General features: G+C 45.5%; 2 protein-coding genes across 2 annotated transcripts in view; both read right to left on the minus strand.

Moving 5' to 3' along the window:
- Window positions 1-23,914, minus strand: part of zc3h3 (zinc finger CCCH-type containing 3) — a 72,105-nt gene that overhangs the window by 2,116 nt on the left and 46,075 nt on the right. The window contains exons 5-11 of the mRNA XM_083766888.1: window positions 23,471-23,631; window positions 22,125-22,200; window positions 21,154-21,312; window positions 20,144-20,213; window positions 17,607-17,738; window positions 5,470-5,648; window positions 4,902-5,077 (exon numbers count right to left, since the gene is read on the minus strand). Coding sequence (XP_083623014.1) covers window positions 4,902-5,077; window positions 5,470-5,648; window positions 17,607-17,738; window positions 20,144-20,213; window positions 21,154-21,312; window positions 22,125-22,200; window positions 23,471-23,631 — 953 coding nt within the window. The remainder of the gene's footprint in view (window positions 1-4,901; window positions 5,078-5,469; window positions 5,649-17,606; window positions 17,739-20,143; window positions 20,214-21,153; window positions 21,313-22,124; window positions 22,201-23,470; window positions 23,632-23,914) is intronic.
- On the minus strand, window positions 14,413-15,318 carry LOC310860122 (ubiquitin thioesterase OTU1-like; the record flags this gene model as incomplete). Its single annotated transcript, XM_083766889.1, has 1 exon — window positions 14,413-15,318. The coding sequence occupies one exon, from the start codon at window positions 15,316-15,318 to the stop codon at window positions 14,413-14,415; it is 906 nt and encodes a 301-aa protein (XP_083623015.1).

Genomic DNA, 23,914 nt, shown 5'->3' on the forward strand with positions numbered 1-23,914 from the left:
AGCATTTAGTTTGTGCTTGTGCATTTTTATCTGCTATCTATCTATATATATATCTATATATAAACTTACACACACACACACACACACACACACACACACACACACACACACACACACACACACACACACACACACACACACACACACACACACACACACACACACACACACACACACACACACACACACACACACACACGTATATATATACTAGAATTTCGCGGACGCTCATCCCAGAGTTACTTTGCTGCGCACTATGGGAAGAAGGAAATTGCGGGAGTTGACTCCACATGTAGTAACGGATGGGTTATTAGTTATTATTATGTGTCCTTATTAGTGTAGTGTAGTGTAGTCAACACGTTATGGCTCATACACACTGCCCGGTATTTGCTCCGATTATGCTGTCGGGGAGCATTTTTGGCGCTGGCCGAGATCGTGATCTACCTTTTGGGCACCGCTTAACTCAACCTTTTTTGTCCCAGGGCACACTTTTCATAGCCTAAAAATCTCGGGGCACACCTAGATATACGGTTTGTGTACACTGTATATATACCGGTGTGTATATATATAGTAAATATATATCTATATTAACAAGTCTAAAGTTGTCACGTGCGAAAAAGATGTGCGCATAGCCAATGAAAAGATGTGCCACTAGCCAATGAAAAGATGTGCCCATAAAGCTCTCAGCCCCTCCCTCTTTGGCTGCTGTAATGTGATCTCCCCTATGGATCTCCGCACTCCGCAGAGAAACCTTACCTATAGTCGCCTCACCATTTCGCTTATTCCTTCTAAATCTCTGCATTTAAAATATAGGTCGCTCAGCGAATGTCTTAGTTACGTTAACATTGTTCTTAGAAACTACTTGGTTTGTACCTAACTACTACGATTAGACAGATCACGTTTGTTATTTCGCTACTGCCAGTACTTCTGATTGCACGCACACACACACACACACACACACACACACTACCCCGTGTCCCACACTATTTTGTTAAAGTTACATATGCCACAGACACTTGCCTGAACTGTGCAGCTGATATATATACACAGCATTGTCATATTTAAAAGGCGCTTTATAGCTTCTCTCAGCTCAAAGCGTGTATGAATAAGGAGATAAATGAACAGCTGACGTCGGTGGGAGAGGACATCAGCTGTGTGTGTGTGTGTGTGTGTGTGTGTGCGCGCGCGTGTGAGAGGGAGGTACCGTAAACAGTCAGCAACACGTTACATTTCTACTTCTACTAAAGAAAGAGGCAGCGATGGAGCCATAAGTTCATATCCATAAATTCGGGGACATAAATTGCGCAAAATACTGTTAAACATGACGGCATCAGCCTGCTGCATCCTCCTAGCTGTTGTGTGCTAAGCTAAATCATCATACAGAACAGTCAACACGGCATTGACCAGGGTTGCCACATTGACTGAGAGGGAAACAAGCAACCAGGTCTATGAAAATGTTAACAGGCCAGATCAAGTCAGAAAATAAATCTAGATTCTAGAATAAGCAACAATATTGCTGACTGTCAAACATCATTGTCCAATGTTGTTTTACAGCAGTGGTTCTCAAACATTTTCATGTCATGGACCACTAATATTCTATATGTATATATATTTATATATATATATATATATATATATTATATATATATAATATATATATTTACTATATATACACACCGGTATATATACAGTGTACACAAACCGTATATCTAGGTGTGCCCTGAGATTTTTAGGCTATGAAAAGTGTGCCCTGGGACAAAAAAGGTTGAGTTAAGCGGTGCCCAAAAGGTAGATCACGATCTACCAGTAACGTTCATCCCAGAGTTACTTTGCCTCGCACTATGGGAAGAAGCAAATTGCGGGAGTTGACTACACATGTAGTAACGGATGGGTTATTAGTTATTATTATGTGTCCTTATTAGTGTAGTGTAGTGTAGTCAACACGTTATGGCTCATACACACTGCCCGGTATTTGCTCCGATTATGCTGTCGGGGAGCATTTTTGGCGCTGGCCGACAAAACCCCTGATCTGACGTACACATATTATAGTAAATATATATATAATATATATATATAAATATATATACATATAGAATATTAGTGGTCCATGACATGAAAATGTTTGAGAACCACTGCTGTAAAACAACATTGGACAATGATGTTTGACAGTCAGCAATATTGTTGCTTATTCTAGATTTATTTTCTGACTTGATCTGGCCTGTTAACCCTTTTACTGCTGCCATTTATTGAGAAATTAGGACCTAATTCATGCCAGCATTTTTTTAATTTGAGCTCTTATTTTGAAAAGCCACATTTTGCCTCAACCGGAAGTGAGCTTATCCCTGCCAGCTTTACGTTGCCAAGACAACCTTTGTTTACATGATCGAATCAATGCCGGTACATTTTAGCCATCCACAACGTCGGCTCGTGCCGTCAAAGAAACGCTGTTTTGACCAAAAATGCCATCTGGGACAAGGAATAGGAGATACAGGCGATTGAAAGAAACGGATAGAATGGATTCTTATGGTGACGGTGAATTAATATGAACGATCCAGTGCAGTGCTAACAACACTGCTAGCTAACCGGCTAACGTGAGTAGCATTATGGCTTGATCAATCATATGCATATATATATATATATATATATATTTTTTTTTTTCCCCCCTTCCCCTTATTACAATGAAATAGCATATGGCAAAGGTAATTGCATATCATTTCACACATTTCTTCCTAAAACAAAACAAGGTACACCCCCCCCCTCCCTCCCTAAAGAAGCAATGACTAAACAGCACAACAAAGTGAAACATCAACGACATAACCGAACAAATTAAATAAATACATATTTTGAACTCAGCAGCTTGACATTTTTGGGGGAAAACGCCCTCTCTACTAAGTGTTTCCCAAACCTTCCTGTTCAAGATCCAAAAGAGAACTTCAAACTTGCTGTGAGTGTAATGTTTTTTTTTTTTTCTTCTTTTTTACATTTAGTTAATTATTTTGGAAAATATATACCGGTATATGTTAAATAAAATTGTAGGAAATGAAAAAAAAGAAAGAAAGGGAAAAGAAACAAAACTCTACTGTATTTGCATCGATTACAAGGTTCAAGGCATCACCAGTCAAAATGACAACTGTTGGCCAGTCATCATCATAACAGCAAATTGCAAATTGATTCCTTTTTGACTGTTAATTGCCAGCTGAACGTCTCGTTTAAGAACAGGTCAATATCACCGGTTATGGACAAAAGACGGTTGAGGAGCAGGAAGGAATAAGGGGGAAAACATTTAGGGAAATTTAGAGAGTTAAAATGAGAACATTGCTAAGTTGCGTGCAGTATAACGGTGAGGAAGATTACAGTTGAGGTGTAAAAATGGACTGGATTTCATGCCACAGGACTGGGGTATGTGTGTGTGTGCGTGCCTGCCTACGTGTGTGTGTGTGTGTCCATTAGGCAGGGGCAGGTGGGCTGTCAGGGCTGGGTGGAGAAGGGGGTGAGAGGAAGGCAGACTGCCCCTTCTAATCCTCTATCTGTCATGTCTGTCAACAGAGAGCTCAGCTGTGCCTCCTCGTTCCCCGAAAACATAAACGTTATTACCACCGTCCCTTAAGAATAATTAGGTTGCTTGTTAAAACACTGTCACAAAGTACTCGGCCGGCCGTTTCCAATAATCGCTATCAGTCGATAAATCAGGACTGTATGCAGCACAGGTTTAAAAAGCAGGTTTTCCCTTCCTAAAAATATGTGGACAGTCGGCAATTTGATACTGAGCAAAACGTTTCACGCCTTACTGTACCACAGATATACGCCTTGTGAACCTTTACACTGTAAATACTGTAAAGTTTACAGTATTGGCCTTGGTTTTCACACCTTACTTATTCCAGGGAACAATGCACAAATCTAGAGATGGTAATTTTAACTTAATTTTCAAACTCTGGCCACTACACAGCAAAATGTGTTGGAGTGATCATTTTGTTAAATTAACAATCTTTACTGTGTAGTAGGAGTTTAACTGTAATCAAACTATTCGATTTAATTGATTATTAAATAATAATAAATGAAGATTTTAAGAAAAAAACCCTAGGGATTTAGGATCCCTAAAATAAGTAAATCAAAAAGCTCACAACGCCTCGCAATGCAATGACGCATTACGAGCATGTAAATATCTTATTTTTGTTATGCAAATTAATTCCTCCTACTGATGCCACAGCTGTTTTAGCCTACTGGCTCACCTGCCAATGAGGAGTCCCCACCTGAAGGACGTAGCGCCTCCTTCCTACTCCTCCCCCGCTCGGGCAGGTGCCGCCGCAGCCCAACCGCCTTCCCTCCTCCGAACACAGCAAATTGTGTTTGTGTAGACGCCCGGGAAGCCAGATGCACGGATTCAAACCTAGACTCTGCGTGGTGTCGAAGGACTTGCACCACCTGAACGCCTCTGACATTTGCCTTTTTCCGATTCCTTTATGATACCGTTGTACGACAAAGTATACAAATGTATGGCTCTTTCAGCGCCACCTGGTGGTCACCAGTTTTGGCTCTCGTTGCCAATTAGCCCATTATAAATAAAAGAAAGAAAATGTAATTCTATTATGCATGTCATGTGCATGTCATCACCTGCACACCAGATTACAGGAATTTTCAAAATATGGATAAAAAAAAAAGAATATAAAAAAAGAAACTCGTCTTATCGTCCATGGCAATCAGTGCATAATTGGATTCAACTTGTCTTGTCGTCCCTGGCATTTAAACTGTTTTAAGTGGTTAATCAGACTAATCGATTATATGAAAGAAATTTGATCAGAATTCCAATTAGACAAAAAAATCTAGCGATAGAATAATTGGTAAGGAACCTTGCAGGCCTACTATATATTGTATAGGATAGGATGGCCTATACGCGTGTTCACCTTTAATGTGCGGAGTCCCGTCCGGTGGCATGTCCGGCACCTCGGCCTCCTCTGGGGAGCTGCAGAGGGAGATGAAAGACGGCAGCTTCAGAAGACCAGACGCAGGCGTCTTAGGGGGGTCCCCAGCATCCTGCTGGGCTGGTTCTGGCAGCGGCATGTTGACAGACAGACGTGGCCTGGGAGAAGGGCGAACACAGCAGGAGGTGACCAACACATTCATACAGTACAACACTCAGCTGTGTGATGAGGTCTTCTGATGCTACAAACATAACCAACTTTCCAAACAACACAACACCCAGCCCTGACAACCTCCTCAACCCTTACAGTAATAAGACTACGCAGTGACTGGGGTCCCTCAGGGGTCTATACATGCTCTTCTCCAGCTTGTACATCTGCTATTTTAACAAATGTTTGCCCCAAAATAGGGACGCTAGAAAAATGTTGTACGAAGTTAGGCAGGAAAAACATTTGGAAAATGTTTGAATATTGTTTTGAAAACCTTTGCTTATAAAACATCCCCAGAATAAGAACACCAGGTTTAAAGTTTGGTAGGATGATCTGGACAGACCTCTTGGTGTGCTCTTTGGGCCGGGGTCTCTTGGCCGGGGTGCTGCTGGTGGCCGAGGGTCCAGGAGTGCTGGCACTGCGCTTGGCTCTCTGGCGGTGCTGCAGCTTGCAGCGGGTGCCCTGGGGACAGGAGCCCGTTTTGGAGAAGTCTGGACACACTAGGGTGTGTTTCTTCTTACACTGGGGGAAGAGACAAAAATAAATACTAATCTAACTATAAATGCACCAAGTCTCTGGGTGTACGTCTGTAATTCACGTAACTCGAGAACCGCTAGCCCCACTGACTTCAAATTCGACATGCGTGTTCCACACCACCACAGAGAGTGCAGTGCCCGGTGTCTAGTCGGTCGGACTCACGGATGTCCAGAACCGCCCCAAAAAGGCCTCTGCTCGGGCTCTGGACCGGGCCCCTGCCCAGGGTCCATAATGGACCATAATGTTCTGACCTCACAACACTCAACATATTTGGGCATGCCTGACACAGAACTCCATAAGCGGGCCTGTTCTGACATCCCAACACTCCATATTTGGGCATGGCTGACACAGAACTCCATATATAGGAATAAAGGGACACAGAGACACATACAGAAATCTGACATAATTCTGAAGTTGGGCATAAAAGGGACACAGACATAATATCTGGGTGGGGCATTCATTTCCAACTTGCATCATTCCAAGTAGGCCAGTGCCCAACGGGCACCGCCGTAGGCGAAGCACTCGTTACTACACCAGTCCGGGCAGCGCACCCCCCATGCCTCTGCCTCCCAGTTCTTCCTCTCCCTTTTTCCATACGGTTGTCACGTTTTCCTTTTACTTTAACCCGATATAAACAAGTCTTAGTGCTTTTTCTGGTTTTATCCTCGTAACAGTTTTTGTATTGACCTATTTACTTAATAGGTCAATCAAGCTTGTTTGTTAAATGTAGGCTATATAATTGTACAATCCTATGCGGTAGGCAATATTAAATAGTTATGAATGCCATAGCCTATACTTTATCAGTGGGATTTAGCCAAATTGATAATTTAAGCATAATAACAAAATAATTTGAAAATGTATGGATCTCTCTTCAACAAATGGGAGCCAGTGGCAGGCTTTTTCCAATTGCGGTCATTTTCATAATTCAGTGTTTTAGGCAAAGCGATGCAGGCCTAATTATTATATTATTTCCATTCCATACCAAAACTGTGTCGTGTGCATGCACATGTGTGTGAGTACGTGTGTATGACACATGTGCGTTGACACTACACACGCAGAAGAACTGGGAGGCGGAGGCGCGGGGGGTTCGCTGCCCGGAGTGAGTAACGAGTGCTTCGCCCGCCATAGAGGCCCCACGAGCTTAGTCGTTCAAAAAACAAGAATCGATTAACATCAATTAACTACCCAGCTGTGTTATTATATCTGCAGAATTGTGATATGAAATGCAAATATCTGTGTCTATCTGTATTTGGGTGTGTGTGGCTGGCTGCAATGCAATACTATCCCATTGGCTGAGAGGTCGGCTAGAGGCTGGTTGGTCTGGTTGTTAAGAGACGAGGCAGCCAATCAGGAATTTAGGTGACTACAGCAGCCAATTAAATGATAAGTTGCCACTACCACGATTGTAGACCAGCCTGCTTCGCAGCTGGTAAAAAATAAACTTAAATAGTCGCTCACATTTTAAGTCTGCCATTTACGGTGTGTGACACTCAAGTATAAATGACGACTTAAAAAGGTAAATATAATGTGTGACTTTATCATCCCCACCCACGTTTCTAAAGGTATAAAAAGGATTGCAGCACCTAGTCAGGCGCATGCTTGGCTCAGGGAGAACGACGCCAATGCCATGCACAGTCCATGGCATTTTGGCTAACATCATATCCCCTTTTTGTAAAACAGTGTCCATAGACATAGAAAGAACAAATTTCAAAACTATAAAAAGTCAGGCATGCCTTTTCATGTTGAGCAATTTGAAAGAAGTGAATTAATTTGGCGCAAGTGAAACTGATCGACACAAACAGCAAACTAGACAAATAGCCAATGTCTTTTTCTAAATGTATTTATTTATTTTATACTGATGAATCCAAACTACGGTTAAACTTTTGTTTCTCCTTTTACTTATCTATAAAGAGCACACTTGTAGAAAGCGAGGCAGGAGTTTATAGAGCAACAAAAATCTAATCTTGATGGATTAGCTTCCAGTCGCCAACAGAAATATGAGAACAAGAGTAATATTACTTTACTTATGACTATATTAATACCAGTACAGTATGGCTTCTAAGGCCACATAGGTGTAGACAACCCCATCCGTTCAGCGATGTTAATAGCCAACAATGTCCTTAAACGTGAAACGGGTGATTTGGGTAAGTGGGTCATTGCTAGTCTAATTTTTGAGGAGCATTGTGCATGAGTGTGTGAGCATTCAGATGCCTGTGTATGACGGTGTAATAGGGGCGTAAATTGGTAGCTTCATTCTCCACGAGATCCGATCCCTCCCACCTGTCAGAAGGGCTAATTATACTCACTATGGGGTGCAGGGTGCGATGCGTATGTGTGTACAAGTTTGTGTGTGTGTGTGTGTGTGTGCGTGTGTGCGTGTATGTATAGAGTGGGTGAGGAGCGTAGGACTGGGGGTGGGTAGGAGCAGGTTGATCCAGAAATAGTGTGTGGATTGGGGAAACGTGTGTGTGTTGTGTGTACTGTGTGTGTGTGTGTGTGTGTGTGTGTGTGTGCGCTCGTGCGTCCGTGCATGTGGGATCTAGAGATCTTGTTTCTGGGAACAGCATGGACTATTGGTCAACCTGTGTTGCAGGCCAACCTGTCACAGCCTTGACTGTGGCAACAGTCCCGTCTCCTACACACCTTGTCTGTATTCCCTCTCCATCCCGCTGCCATCAGAGCCATCTCTCATTCCCTCACACCCATGTTCCTGGAACCCTGGAGGCCAGGGCAGCCCGGGATCAGTTCGCACGTCAAATGGCTCGTATCGTTATCGTACTGCCATTTTTAAAGTCGGCCACAAAAAGATGAAACCCACAGTGTGACATGATTAAACCACCGCTGTGAATGATGTATATTGCGTTATATTTGGTGAGTGACGTTAGGGCACTGAACTGCCTTGACCCCGTCTGTCACCGGACAACCCACCAAGATAAGAACAGATAATTAATCCCAGAGGTGATATGTAGTCGTTGTAGCAGCAGACGTGTAGATGCAAGCAGTAACAGAAACTAAGAAACAAAACAAACATAGTGGGCTAAAAGATGTCAAATGTATATTTCTTTTAAATAGAATTAGTACCATCTCAAATGCATTGTGCACGAAGCACACATTTGATACCTTATAAAGATGGTATTAACTGCGTGAAATTACTTTCCTGCATTTGGCCCAGTAGCGTGCTGCTCACACATAAATGTATAGTTTATAATAGTTTATAAAGCAGCTAGTGGCCGTTGTCAGAGTAGTTAGAGGCCAGTCTATGATGTCAGTACTATGACAGATGCACAAACATGCACGTCACACATAGCTTGGCCAATCTGCGCAGCCGATTGATGTGAAACACAAGCGTATCCACACACACACACACACACACACACACACACACACACACACACACACACACACACACACACACACACACACACACACACACACACACACACACACACACACACACACACACACACACACACACACACACACACACACACACACACACACACACACACGAAGAAAAGTACATAACGAGCTACCTCCCTGCAGTGCCATACATCCTCATTTTCATAAAAGGTCTCCAGACAGACAGACAGCGAGAAGAGAGAGAGAGAGAGAGAGAGAGAGAGAGAGAGACGGGGGGGGGAGACGGGGGGGGGAGATGGGGTGGGTGGGGGGGTGGAGGTAGCAAGAGAGTCAGTGGAAATGAGGAGGGTAAAAAGAGGGAATAAAAGAGTGGACAGGACGTCTTTATTCCACACCAAGTTAACAATTTTCCACTTGATTTAAGGAATGCTGGGACGTCTCAGGGGCCTATTAGAAATCTCTCTGCTGGGCCCAAACCAGGACGAGTCAGCACATTTACCATCAGAGAGACGGAGAGAAAGAGAGATGGAGAGGGAGACAGAGGGAGGGGTGGGGGTGGCAAACAGACTAGCGAGAGATAATATAAAGAGATAAAACAGAGTGAGAGAAGAAATGGCAGAGAGACATTCAGTTACATTAACATTTTACGGGCCAACTTAGCATGGAGGATGATGGAGGAACACGTCTATGCTCCTACACCGCCAAATAATTACTATAACACCTGATGGAGTTCAAAGGTCAGAGTCACACCTGACCACACTGTACACTGCTCAGTCTTGGACCCACTCTCAAGAGTTAAATGAACACTCAGGATTGCTGTGAGGTTTACTCCAGTGCCCAGTACCTCCTCCCAGACAGGATTATCAGAATACTGACAAGGAAAACTTAAAAAAGAAAGAAAAAGATAAAATCCACGAGATAAGAGGAATAAGGGAAATAATGAAATAAAAACATGCAAGAATAGACAAAAGAAAAGACGGGAAAAAAAGTATATCAGTCAATATAACACAAAGAAATCACAGGGACAAATTGGCAAGTTATAACAAGGAAGAGACACAGCAGGAGAATGACTGTGAGACAAAGCCAGGTTGGAGGGGGGGGGGGGGGGTGGTTGGCTGGGGGAGGAGGAGGAGGAGAGGGGAGGAAGATGGAGACGACGAGCCAGGCTTTAACCCCTGAGCTGCTGGATTGTCTGCCTGCCTGGCCCAGAGTGCCATCCTCAGCACTTTCACATCTATAATTACTGCCTGCTATCCATCACGGAGCAGCCAGACCATCGCAGCACAGTGCGCACACACACACACACACACACACACACACACACACACACACAAATATGAGCATGTGCACTTGCTTGCATGCACAATAGATGTGCGCATGTACAGTATGTACACACACACACACACACACACACACACACACACACACACACACACACACACACACACACACACACACACACACACACACACACACACACACACACACACACACACACACACACACACGGAAATCACAGACCTAAGCACTTCAGCTAATAGAATAAATATTAATATCCCTTTTGTTTTATATATCCTCATTTCCCCGTGCGATATTTAAATGAGCTCTGACAGTGTGAAAAATCATCTGTTTCACCCCCTCTGCCTCAAAAAAACAACAAGCGGGAGGAGAGGTAGAGTGATAGAGAGACAAAGGGAAGAGAGGGAGAGTAGGGTACTGTATATATATTGGGGAACGCCCTCAGAAAAACGGGGTTAATATACTTGGCTGCTTGCCATATCATACACAGAACATAACAGATCTAAGATCTACAAGCTTCACAATGCGCTGCAACGCGACACGATGTGATCTTGTCAAGCTGCTCATTTCAGACACCAGCATGAAACCAAGTATAAATCGATGGGATGTGTTGTGAGGGGCTCGATTTATGCATCGTTGCACGACTGTGCCGACGGCCGAAAAATCGATATATTTTCAGGGATTTAAAAAAAAAGTATGAATTCAAATCAAACCAATCAATCAATTCAATTGATTTGGGCGAGCGTCACACCGCTGTGTGACATACAGTATAGCATAAATTAGGTTTAAGGGAGGAGGAGTCAAGTGAAAATGTTTGAAGTGGATGTGGGGACAGTCAGAGGCATGTCTAAGGCCATGTGGAGCCAGGGGCTCTGTTACCCATCAGGTCCTCAAAGTGTCACTCAGTCACTACAGTAATGCCACTATGAACCACAGGCCCCTGCAGCTGTCCCTGCCTGCCTGTGCGTACATGCATGCATGCAGCATGTGTGTGTGTGTGTGTGTGTGTGTGTGTTCAGTGTTTGTGGCTCTGCTCGTTCAACATCAGCAGAGCGAACTATGAACATTACAGTGCGTTTTGCATGTTCTGCTGGCCCCACGAACACAGCTCCCTTCTGCAGCGGTGAACACACAGTAAACGCAGATCATTACTATCGAGAGATGTTGTCACATTACACTCACAAATTAAACACAGCAAGTAGAGCCAGATTTATTTTAGCCTTGGCTCCAACGTAGTGGTATAATGTGTAACCTGTAATCCATATGCATGCGTGTGTGAGTGTGAGTGTGTGCGCGCACGGCAAGCGTGTGTGTGTGCACCAACTATAATTCCAATTTCTTACATCTGTGAAATGCGGAATCGAGTTAAAGAATTTGAAGAGGTTATTAGGGTATATTAAATGCATATAATTTTATTAGCTGCATAAAATCACGGCTCACCCAAATACAAGCAGGTACTCTGCATGGGTTTCTGACTAGTTACAGTGAAAGTAGACGAGACTAGTGGTGCAGTACTGACAAATGTTAGTATTGGACCATCAACCTGTCAATCAAATAACGGTTGACATGCCCACCGTAATGAGGTAAAAAAAGTAGATTATTGAGCCTGCAGCAGCAGACAACAACCAAACGGTTTCTTTGGCTTTGGAAGGGCTTAACGAAACAGAGAAAGGACAGAGAGGACAAAAGTGTTGTAGTGTATTCTGCAACTCTCTGAAGGGGTGTACAGCACTGGAACCAGTGATTCTAACACCTGGACCTCCCTCTGACATGCTGCAGCAAATTTGTCACAGTACGGAGTTTCTGCCATTTCCTGTGACAGGATGTTTATGGTCACTCGGAGGCGTTTGTACCTCCTGCAGGTTGGCTCGGCTGGTGAAACCAGTACCTCCTAACATCCCCAGCCTAAAGCTGGTGAAACCAGTACCTCCTAACATCCCCAGCCTAAAGCTGGTGAAACCAGTACCTCCTAACATCCCCAGCCTAAAGCTGGTGAAACCAGTACCTCCTAACATCCCCAGCCTAAAGCTGCAGGCTTTAGCGGAAGGGCTCCAAGATTGGCGAAATTGGTCTGTCAGTCAATCTGTCCACCTCTTCATGTTACGTAGCTTCTCCCTCCTTTCTTTCTATGCTTTCGTTGTGCTCACAGTGAACACAAATTCCAATTGCACACACAGTACTGCATCCTAAAATCAAGGGCACAGATTGCCATGAAACTTCATGCGCTCAGGAAGGACTTATGCATCAGCCCTCTGTGCCACACACGGCTACCAAGCAATAGAGGTAGATAGTAGGCAGTTAACACGCATTGTGCACGGCTCGTTAAGCATGACGTGTGTTGACGGGAGGGTTTCTATAACAACAGACCGTGGCAAGCTATAGTGTCAAATGTAACTATGTGGGTTTATTACCTCCATCATAGCGAATATGTTCACCAGAGGAGATGCGTGTTCGTGCCGACGCCCGACTGGAAACAGCATTGTCATTAGCATTGTATACTTGCATGGAGTATATCGCTTGGCCGGTGTTATCATTGATCAGGTTTCAGTACACAGCATTGGCCCGGGTTATTGCTTGGGAGAAACAGGCTCTCTCCCCTCTCTCTGTGATGAGGTTCTCCCTCTTTCTTCTCTTGCCCGCCTCTCTCTCGTCGTTCAAGCTTTGGTTTCGATCTCACACACAACAGAAAACGTTCAATGGCGATTTGAGCTGATTTTAACCGCTGCCTAACAATGCCGATTTGTCCCGACATCACATATGTCCTGTCCAGATATGGTCATACAGTATTTGCTGATCGGCGTGTGTCCAGTCCATATATGGGAATATCTGTGTTTCCACCACAAACACGCCCACCACAACTACAACTTTATATAGAAGGTACTGTATGTGCATGACATCATCATCATCATAATGTCTGGCCTTGACAGCCAATACAACCAAAAAGAAAAGTCCTATCTGATTGGATCAAATGATGTTAAAGTCACTTTGCTACTCACTTTATGCATGTGCATACCCTCTATTGATAGACTTTAGTCAGTGGTTCCCAAACTGTGGTGCGTGCACCCCTTGTGGTGCACGGGCGCCTCCTAGGGGGTGCGTGACATGAAAAGGCTAATAATGGGTGGTGCTATGGTTTTATTTTAAATATATTAACATAGTATGCCAATATATGGCAAGTATATGCAGATTGCAGAATATAGCCTTTGCTGCATATATTATTATATATGCCATATTCAGGTTGCATATATGTGGATAAATAGGAAATGTATGTCTCTATATAGCTTATGTAATTTATATTTCCATGTGGGGGGGGGGTGTGTGTGTCAGCTAGGTCAGGAGGTAACAGGGGGTGCATGACCAAAGGTTTGGGAACCGCTGCTTTAGATAATAATCAGTGTGATGCTGATGATGGCTGAAATGTTTGTTTTGTGCCCACAATAAAAAAGACGATTGCTCTGTGGTCTGCTTGCTTTGTTGCACCCAACAAGAGCTGTGTGCAAGAACTGAACTTTATCTTAATGAGAATAAGTTCCAGTTGTGTAGCCCACCCACAATGGCCACATTTACAATTTGCTTCATCAGTTCTAGAATTGTGTCTGTTAAAGGGGGCCGTGATAAACGTGTGGCTTTGTGTGTGCTCCCGTGACGTCATGTGGCATAGAAGTCTATGGACTTTTTACGGAACTCCGTATTCCGTATAAACTTATTGGGCCAAGTAAATGCCAAAATAATAAATTACTATGATGAATAAAAAATAAATTACTATAATGTCATGTAGTTGATAATGATAATGGGTGCAGCAGATCAAATCATTAAAGGCACCGCTCACTTCACACAAGTGTGACTTCTCTCATCCCAGCTTTCTTTTAGCCTAGGAAGTTAATACCGATGATAAAAGTAATGCTTGCTTGGCAATCATCTTCATAAGAAAATTAATAAAGTCAGAGAACACATGAAAAAAGGTTGAAACAAATTACAGCAAACTAACCATTTAGTGACTCCATGACTAACAGCAGCAGACATACACCAACTAAGAGCCATGATACATGGGAGACTTGTGGGCCTTGATACAAGAAATAACTTGTTTAGTTCACACCTCTCCGAAGTTGGTGTGGCCCGTTTCTTTGGCATGGTCCCGTGCCTCTTTCTGCCCCACCAGGCCCGTCTGGCACACCAGGCAGCGCAGCGCAAAACGGTTGACGTCCGTGAACTGCCGCTTGCTCTGTGCCTTATCCGCGAGCTCCAGGGCCAGGGCCAAGATCACGTCGTCCACGGTGGAGAAGATCGTCTGGGGCGGGACATCCGAACCGAGGATCTCTTTCTGCAGCGGGTCATAATGGATGCCATCGTAGATGAGAAGCACGCGCTTGAGGTAGCCGGCGTTCTCGCCAAAGCGGTCCACGCGCACCGTCTGCGTGTCCACCACACAGATCTCACAGCGGTAGTACTTGGACAGGATGGACACCTCGATGGCGCCGCCCCACGTGTCGTTACGTTGGATCCAGGAGCAGTACTCAGCGTTGGTCTTCCCGAGCACCGCCTCAGAGTACGCTGCCAGGTCACTGGAGACAATCCGTGCGATGAGGCCTCGCATCCCGGGGGCGCATGCCGGGTCATAGACGCCGCCCTCAGCCACGTAGTTGATACTGGTAAAGAGGCAAGAGTTGTCAGCGGGAACCACACGGCGTGTCAGTACCGGGACAGCTTCTAGCTGCAGGGCCTTGGTCAAAGGAGAACTGTCCCGAGGCTTTGGTTTGTTATCATCTTCCTCAACGATGAGTGTGTCTCCAGATTTGATGGGATAATCCTTGAGGTGGGCGTCTCCGTTTCGGAGGTCAAGGCTGGATGGCGGGTAACCGACCATGATTTTCTGCACATTACAGGGGATGCCAGTGAGTTCCTCCACCTTACTCTTCAGTTCCTGAACACGGGACTGGTGGGTCAGGCCCTGCATTATCTGAGTCCCGTTTTTGGTCTTGCAGCGAAGCCGCAACATTCTGTTAACAGCAGCAACAAATAACCGCACTCTGTTCCAATTATATGATGAATGGGGCCGACATGAACATTGGGCTAACTGCAGCCCCACAGCCTTATAAAATAAACATGCTCTGATCCAATGATATGACACTGACATCAGGCATGTCCAGTCCATATATGGGCATATCTGTGCGACCGCAATTTTTAATACTGAAGAAATTAAGAAAGCTTTTGTGAATGAGGCCAATTGTCTCTGCAACTATCCAAAATGAGATAATAGCACAGGATTCTTCACATACTAGAGCATGTCTGAAATAAACGTCAGAGCTGAAATCTCTGAAGCTGAAATGTAAATATGAAGTAAATGCTTAAACATGTAGCTCGGTGTAATGTTAGAGAAAGACCACAGAAGTGAACCTTTCAACTTCAAGTCTGTTTTCTCAACTCGCCGTTTTCTGTAAGACATTACTCTATAAGCCAGCTGTGTCCAAAGTGCGGCCACATCCTGGGACGAATTTTATACGGCATGCAGCTTCATACCTGAATTGTATTATGAACGGCCCCGCCCAACAGTACATTCTTTTTTACATTAAAGTTTTTTCACTTTGTCAGTGTTCCTTGTTCTGCTTTCTTTCTTGTTTCATTCTTGTGAAACCATATACAGGTTTAATGTTTGTCTTTAGTTCAATGTTTGTTTTGTAAACGCCATATTGAAGGGAAAATTACCTTTTTTACCTTGCTTGCTTGGTTACATTTAGTAATGTGACATAAAGCTGAGATACACTTTGTTCACAGCACACACCTGACAAAAGACCATTGATATTAAATATTGATGATGATAGTTAAACAGAATCGTTTAAATCTGAAGCAAAATTATGTAGTTGGCCCTTGGGTGTTTTAATATTTTCACCCCTGCTATAAGCCATATCTCCAAAACTGGTGGGTCAAAACTGAACAACCAATAATAATAATAATAATAATAAAACCTTATTTGTATAGCACCTTTCATGACATGAAATGCAGCTCAAAGTGCTTTACAGAGCAATGGAGAATAAATGTCAATGTCAATTCGAAGCTATGATTCCCTGCTTTCATATGACATAAAAAAAAGGACTTACTGTGTGTTAAGTTTGGACACAATATAGGAATCATCAAGGAAATTTTTCTGAATTTATTCAGTGATGTCTTTCTGGCTCAGCGTCGTCGACGTTTCTTTTTCGTTTATCTGTTCCTGCCATTCTACTTTATTTAATTATTTTTAACAAAATGAGTTTCAGAGATTGAAAAGCTGTTCCCCATGGCTTAATTGCAGATAATTCACAGGGCATCTCCCTATGTAAATAAATGAAAGGGCATGCACATTCAATTTAGACAACAACTAGCATTCATCCTCCGGTACACCTGGGGCATGCACAAGATCAACAGACATTTTCTAAAACAACTATGAACTAGAAAAAGTGCCCTTCCGGGCACAGGTCTCCACCAGGTTATCCACAGATCCGTGCAGTTAGAGGTAAAAACACTTTTCGGCCAGTTATAGCGCCACCTTGAGGCTGAGTTGAAATTGTTCATGTGGCATTTCGTCCTCGGCCTAGTGGGAATGTGGGTGCACAATTTCACGGAAATCACGCGATGTGTTCATGATTTGCAGCATTTTGTTTGAAACTGAGCACTCCTGTGAACTTTGGAAGCCAATCTTAACCAATCAGGATGGAGTCTGATAAATCTGAAAGACCCGTTTCGTTGAATGGCTCTAGAGAGACTGTGTACCAATTTGCGTGATGTTTGGACAAAATCTGTAGGTGTACTGTGCAAAAACTTGTTTTGCACAAAGCGGCCTCCTGGTGGCGCTATAACAGGCCGTTCTGGAAAGTTTGGGGCAGAGGTTCATGGTTGGCATCCAGGGAGTGTGTGTGCAAAATATGGCATTGAAAAACTTGTTTTGCACAAAGCGGCCTCCTGGTGGCGCTATAACAGGCCGTTCTGGAAAGTTTGGGGCAGAGGTTCATGGTTGGCATCCAGGGAGTGTGTGTGCAAAATATGGCATCGACCGGGTTAACGGTGGCCGAGATTAGCTGTTCACGGACACACGGACACACGGACACACACACGGACACACGGACACACGGACGGACACGCGGACGGACGGAGTGCAAAACATACTCTCCCCACATGCCTTCGGCCTGGTGGAGACAATTATGCCTCAGTCACAGTGTGAGTGTGTGAGCGTGCGGGGTGTGTGTGTGTGTGTGTGTGTGTGTGTGTGTGTGTGTGTGCGCACGCGTGTGCGGTGTGTGTGTATTTTACCTTCTCTCCCTGAGGGCAGTAGCCCTTGATGAAATCCTGACACACGGCAGCATTTCGTGAGACGTACACATGACTGTACGGGCAGTTACTGTTGTTGCAGATTCCCTTCAGGAAATACGAGCACACTGGCATCTAGAGAAGGGCAGAAAAACAGACAGACCGAGAGAAAAAGAAAGAGGGAGAAATAGAAAAAAAGCAAATATGAGAATGAAACAGAAGACCGGATGCAGGGGATATGAGAGGGTAGTGTTTTATTTTCTTTCTATGTACGTGTAAACACACGCATACATAAGTTGCTTCTCCAAACCAAACAACACAGTCAATGGGGTAACAATGCACATGGCCTGTCTGCCAAACAATCTGTGCCACACAGAGAGGCGTGATTGCAGTTGACAGCGCTTGGAAGTGAAAGTGAATGCGGGTCTGACGACGTGGGTGCAGGTGTGTCTGTCTGCGTGTCCAAGACAGAGATCTACCGTTTCGGATGGCGGGGTGAGCTCGGTGGAGGGCAACACTAAATATACCTCCATGGGGGTTCGGCAGGGAGCGACTGCCAATAAGGGTGGGCTGGGGAGGGGAACATGAGAGGGAGCCCATCTAGTCGGGTGCGGGGATCGCTTCTACCTAATTAACTGCTACAGAAATATTTATCCAGGCCGCAGCTTGTCCGGCTATCATGATGTGTTTATGTGCAGGGTGTGTGTATCCCCGCCAGGAGCAGGCTGGGAGGAGGAGCGGGAGGGGTGGGGTGTGGAGTGGGGGCAGCAATGGAGGCTTTGGTTTCAAGTTATTTGTGTGAGTGAGTGTGTGCGGTAGAGTGGGGGGGGCAGGGGGAGGCTAGTGCCTGCTAGTGCCTGGATCAAGTTCGGTGGTGGGAGGGTGCATAACCCTGAACTATCCCCTCCCCAACTCCCGTTCAGTTCTGTTAAGGGGGTCCATGTGAAAGGGGAGCAGGCTTTTAAGTGGCGCCCTGCGGGAGAGAGACTGCTGGGGAGTAAAGCAGAGCAGACAGAGAAGGGAAGGGAATGGTGGGGGTGATAGGGACAGGTGGGGCCCTGAGAGAGATGGCATTGCAAACAGACAGCTGGGCTCTCAGCACTTAGAGACCACAGCATGACAACTGACACAGGTGCACAGCATTGTGTGTGTGCGTGTTCTGTGCACCTGTTTTGTCAAAGGGGGGGAAAAAGTCTGCTTTTCTCGTTCCCCTAAATGTCTAAAAATTCCCCTATTCGGACAAGGCTATTCCTCCTATCATAATGAAAGCTTGCGTACACTCAAGACATTCACCCACGCATAAGAGCCCCCTCTGTGGAACACGCACACACACACACACACACACACACACACACACACACACACACACACACACACACACACACACACACACACACACACACACACACACACACACACACACACACACACACACACACACACACACACACACACACACACACACACACACACACACACACACACACACACACACACAAAATATGGCCAAATCAGGAATATAACACCACACTATGTTATTTTTAACGTATTAATTAGTTTTTAACCATTTGCTCCAGATGCAGGGTTGCTTGCTGAATAGGCAATCAGGCCAATATAGTGTACATTGAGGCACTGGTTGGAACATGTTGCTGCTGCTGCCCACCCGGCCCTAATACGGCATTCAGCCACAGGTGTGAGTGTTCCGTGTTTTGCCACTTGAAAACCAGGACAAGGCATGCTGCAAACACAACATTCCATCATTCAATACTTGAGCCACTCGCTCAATTACTCCCACCCACACACACGAACACACTTTGACTCTCCTGTCAAACACACCCACACACAACCCCATCGGCCTCAACTTGCGCCCCAAAACCCCAAATCAGGTCATGCGTCCTGGACTCAGCAAAGGGACGAGTGCGCAGAAACAGGAGCTCTGCCAAGAATATGAATATGACTCTGTGATCGCTACACCAAGAGATGGATCATCATTCGCATGCATGTCTGACGCTGGCCCCAAACAGGTTCTCACAAACGTCAGTGTCCACAGACAGTGTTTCTTCTATGGCGAAGTGCTTTCGATATAAAAAAAGAATATCTGAATTCCACGAGCACTTTCAAAGCGGATGGAGTGCTTATTGTTGCAAGGTTCAATCGTCACATCCATCTGCATTATTCGTACAAATAGCCTAACCAAAATAGCCAATGGATATCATTAACGGTAAAGATGGATGCCAGAAACAGAATCCTTGCGATTGCTCTAGCGGCGGATCTGGTTGAAGACCCGGCTGTCAGGAGTAGGGCTAGGACTCCTGGTCGGAAAAGGTGACGTCTATGTGCAGCTCTCCTCTCCACATTATGAACTATTTTCACCTTAAGGAACCCAGAGGACTCAGCCAAATAAACGCAAGAGTGCCAAATTATGAGGCGTGGCGCTGGGATGAGGAGTGCTCCTATTGCGTCTTTACCAAAGTTATATGCTTTCTTGTGGACACGGCAGCACCTAAAATAACACCACGTGCGCATGTTCCTGGCTTTACCTTTTCTTTGGCCACCTTATGGGAGAACGGACAGGTTCCGTCTGCCTGCTTGCAAGTTCCCCGTAGAAACCTGCAGAAAACAGACAAGAGGCCTCGGGGTTAAAGCTAGCCAATGAGAGCAGCAGTATTATTTGGACACTCGGGACCTTTACGGTGGACGAGTGGAGTTACCTGGTGCACACGGCCACCTTGTCAGGGTCATGGGTGTAGGGAGTTACCTGGTGCACACGGCCACCTTGTCAGGTCATGGGTGTAGGGAGTTACCTGGTGCACACAACCACCTTGTCAGGGTCATGGGTGTAGGGAGTTACCTGGTGCACACAGCCACCTTGTCAGGTCATGGGTGTAGGGAGTTACCTGGTGCACACGGCCACCTTGTCAGGGTCATGGGTGTAGGGAGTTACCTGGTGCACACGGCCACCTTGTCAGGTCATGGGTGTAGGGAGTTACCTGGTGCACACGGCCACCTTGTCAGGTCATGGGTGTAGGGAGTTACCTGGTGCACACAACCACCTTGTCAGGGTCATGGGTGTAGGGAGTTACCTGGTGCACACAGCCACCTTGTCAGGTCATGGGTGTAGGGAGTTACCTGGTGCACACGGCCACCTTGTCAGGTCATGGGTGTAGGGAGTTACCTGGTGCACACAGCCACCTTGTCAGGTCATGGGTGTAGGGAGTTACCTGGTGCACACAACCACCTTGTCAGGGTCATGCGTGTAGGGAGTTACCTGGTGCACATGGCCACCTTGTCAGGGTCATGCGTGTAGGGAGTTACCTGGTGCACACAACCACCTTGTCAGGGTCATGCGTGTAGGGAGTTACCTGGTGCACATGGCCACCTTGTCAGGGTCATGGGTGTAGGGAGTTACCTGGTGCACACGGCCACCTTGTCAGGGTCATGGGTGTAGGGAGTTACCTGGTGCACACGGCCACCTTGTCAGGGTCATGGGTGTAGGGAGTTACCTGGTGCACACGGCCACCTTGTCAGGGTCATGGGTGTAGGGAGTTACCTGGTGCACACGGCCACCTTGTCAGGGTCATGGGTGTAGGGACAGTCGGTGCCCCGGTTGCACTTGCCAAAGCGGTTGTAGTACATGCAGTACTGTTTCTCCTGTGGCTTCTTGTGACGAGCATGTCTGATGATGGCTAGGCTCCTCTGGACCGCACGGCTTCACCAAATACAAACACACAGAGAGAGAGAGAGAGAGAGAGAGAGAGAGAGAGAGAGAGTCCATACCACATGAATCCTAGCATCCCTATTGTGGAGTCGAACATTTGGCAAAAATAGCCGATCTACAAGCTAATAGTGTCATGCGGTGAAGAGGGAAAAAAGGAGGGGGGGGGGTCTAGTATAGACCACTGGGGGACACTGGTTGAATAATTATGGTTTAAATGGTTAAGGCTTAATAAGCTTATTGTATGTCAATACACAATACACATCAAAATCCTTAATGTTTATAAATCAATTTTTCTGTGTAAAGCTCAATTAATAGACAATGGCACTGCTAGGCTGTGTCCAATAAACGATCCCTACAATCTGACATGTGGTTGTGTGAAACATGTAAGCTGATATTATCAACTGTCAACCGTCTCCTTGGAAAATCATTATATTTTCACACGGTTTCTCTGCTGTGTCTCATCTTTACAAGCAGCACACATACAGTACTGCTTGTTAAGAACTGAATTCCACGTATAAAAGGTAAAAATCACACCCGTGTGAAGTGAGGGGCGCTCTTACCGTACATCATCCAATAAAAAAGTAATATACTTCCTCATGAAGTATATTCATTCATTTGCCAATTCATTTGCCAACTTATGCTATTATCTTTTAACCATTGTCAATGGCAGTTAATGTTTGTGTTAGCACAAAAGGCAGATTTTCTCAGAAATTCTCCTTGCATTGTCAATGGCCAATGTGACACCAGTTATGACAAAAAGCTGAAGTTAACGGTTATTGTTGTTATTCATACACAGAGCATACCTGGCATACAGGGTGTTGGAGGGCCGACCCAAAGGAGAGGTGGTGGGTGAGAAGTGGTGCGGACTGGACCACTTTCCTACATGTGGAACAAAGAAGCACTGTGCTTAAGGTTTATTCATGGTAGATGAACTGCAGTTTGAGGAGTGTGTGTGTGTGTGTGTGTGTGTGTGTGCGTGTCTCTCCAGCCAAGTGCCATAATAACTTGATATCAGTATGCTTATTTATACTGTGGTAGTTTGACAGAGCCAAACATGCCCTGGAGCTCTATCTGAGAACATCATAAACACTGTCTGCTACAAACACCCACTGGAGGGGTGGCAGGCAGCTGGGGAGGAGAGGAGAGGAGAGGAGAAGAGAAGAGAAGAGAAGAGAAGAGAAGAGAAGAGAAGAGAAGAGAAGAGAAGAGAAGAGAAGAGAAGAGAAGAGAAGAGAAGAGAAGAGAAGAGAAGAGAAGAGAAGAGAAGAGAAGAGTATAAGGCGAGTTGGAAATCAAGGTTAAAAGGAGGCAGATGATCGTCTAATTTTGGAACTTGTTCGGACAGAGGGCGCCCTTTCCTGTCAAGGGTGTGTTCCGGTGTGATTTCAGTGGTTGCGGGGACTGCAGGAGGCCGGCTGGCACCGGACCAGGAACAAATGTGAGGAGGAACCTGAGCTCGCCAGGGAGATGTGAAATCACAACTCCTGTCGAAGGATACCTGAGGCGTGTTCGAACCATACTGGTATGCCTGTAAGTGTATCAGGATGCCGGTCACGAGCTTAACAGACCAGAGCTCTTCAATTTCACCCCACAGGTTGAACGTTAGCGGTTACACACATGTGTACACACTGAAGAGTTATATTAACACTCGGGATGTTACTCCGTGTGTGTGTGTGTGTGTGTGTGTGTGTGTGTGTGTGTGTGAGAGAGACAGTGAAAAAAGAGGGAAGAAAGAGATATATGAAAGGGGGAGAATCAGGAGAGAGAGCGCGTGCGAGAGAGAGAGAGAGAGAGAGAGAGAGAGAGAGAGGAGGGTAGATCTAGGCTTTAATCTGCACGGTCCAGTTCCGCGGGCCCTCCCCCATGCCTCTCTGACAGATGACAACTTTATCATTTCAGATGGCAAATCCAGCAGGCACTCCCCCTCCAGTATATTACGTTGGCAGTGGACAGGGCCAGAACATGAATAAACAGTGCTCTATCACCCCCCACCCGGTGAACCCCATGATACATGTCCTATAGACACAACAAGCACAAACAGAACATAAATATGCACTCTCTCTCTCTCTCTCTCTCTCTCATTCTTCTTCATTTCTTTTAGGTTGCTTGTGAGAGTGAGTAGTAAAGTGTCAGTGGCCTGTCAGCGCACCTGTCCGGTTGATTGGCGGGCTGCTTGCCGGGGCACGGGACAGCTTATTAGCGGACACTCTGTACAGGGAGCCCCCGATCCAGCGGATGCCGCGACCCCTCCAGCGCTGCGACGACAGGTGTCTGTCCTGGGGAGCCCTGAGACGATTCTGGAGCACAGACCTGGGAGAGAGACAGCCAGAAAGAGTTTTGATGTGATCATTATCTATTGCAATGCGTTATAATCCACTCCGGGCCACTATTGTTAATTCAGCAGCTGTGCCAGTGAAGCAATTTGAACCAAATTAAAACTGGACTGAACAGAGAAACGCGGAACGAGTGCCAAATAGAGGTGAAAAGAAAAGGGTAGATGGCTGCACACCTCTAATCACCACCTTCAATAAAAGGCTTAAAAGGGAAGTATAGGGGAGAAACAGAACCCAGTGCTTATAGTTCACAAACCACT

This window comes from Protomyctophum parallelum (genome assembly GCF_964188405.1).
Source record: "Protomyctophum parallelum genome assembly, chromosome: 6".
NCBI lineage: Eukaryota > Metazoa > Chordata > Actinopteri > Myctophiformes > Myctophidae > Protomyctophum > Protomyctophum parallelum.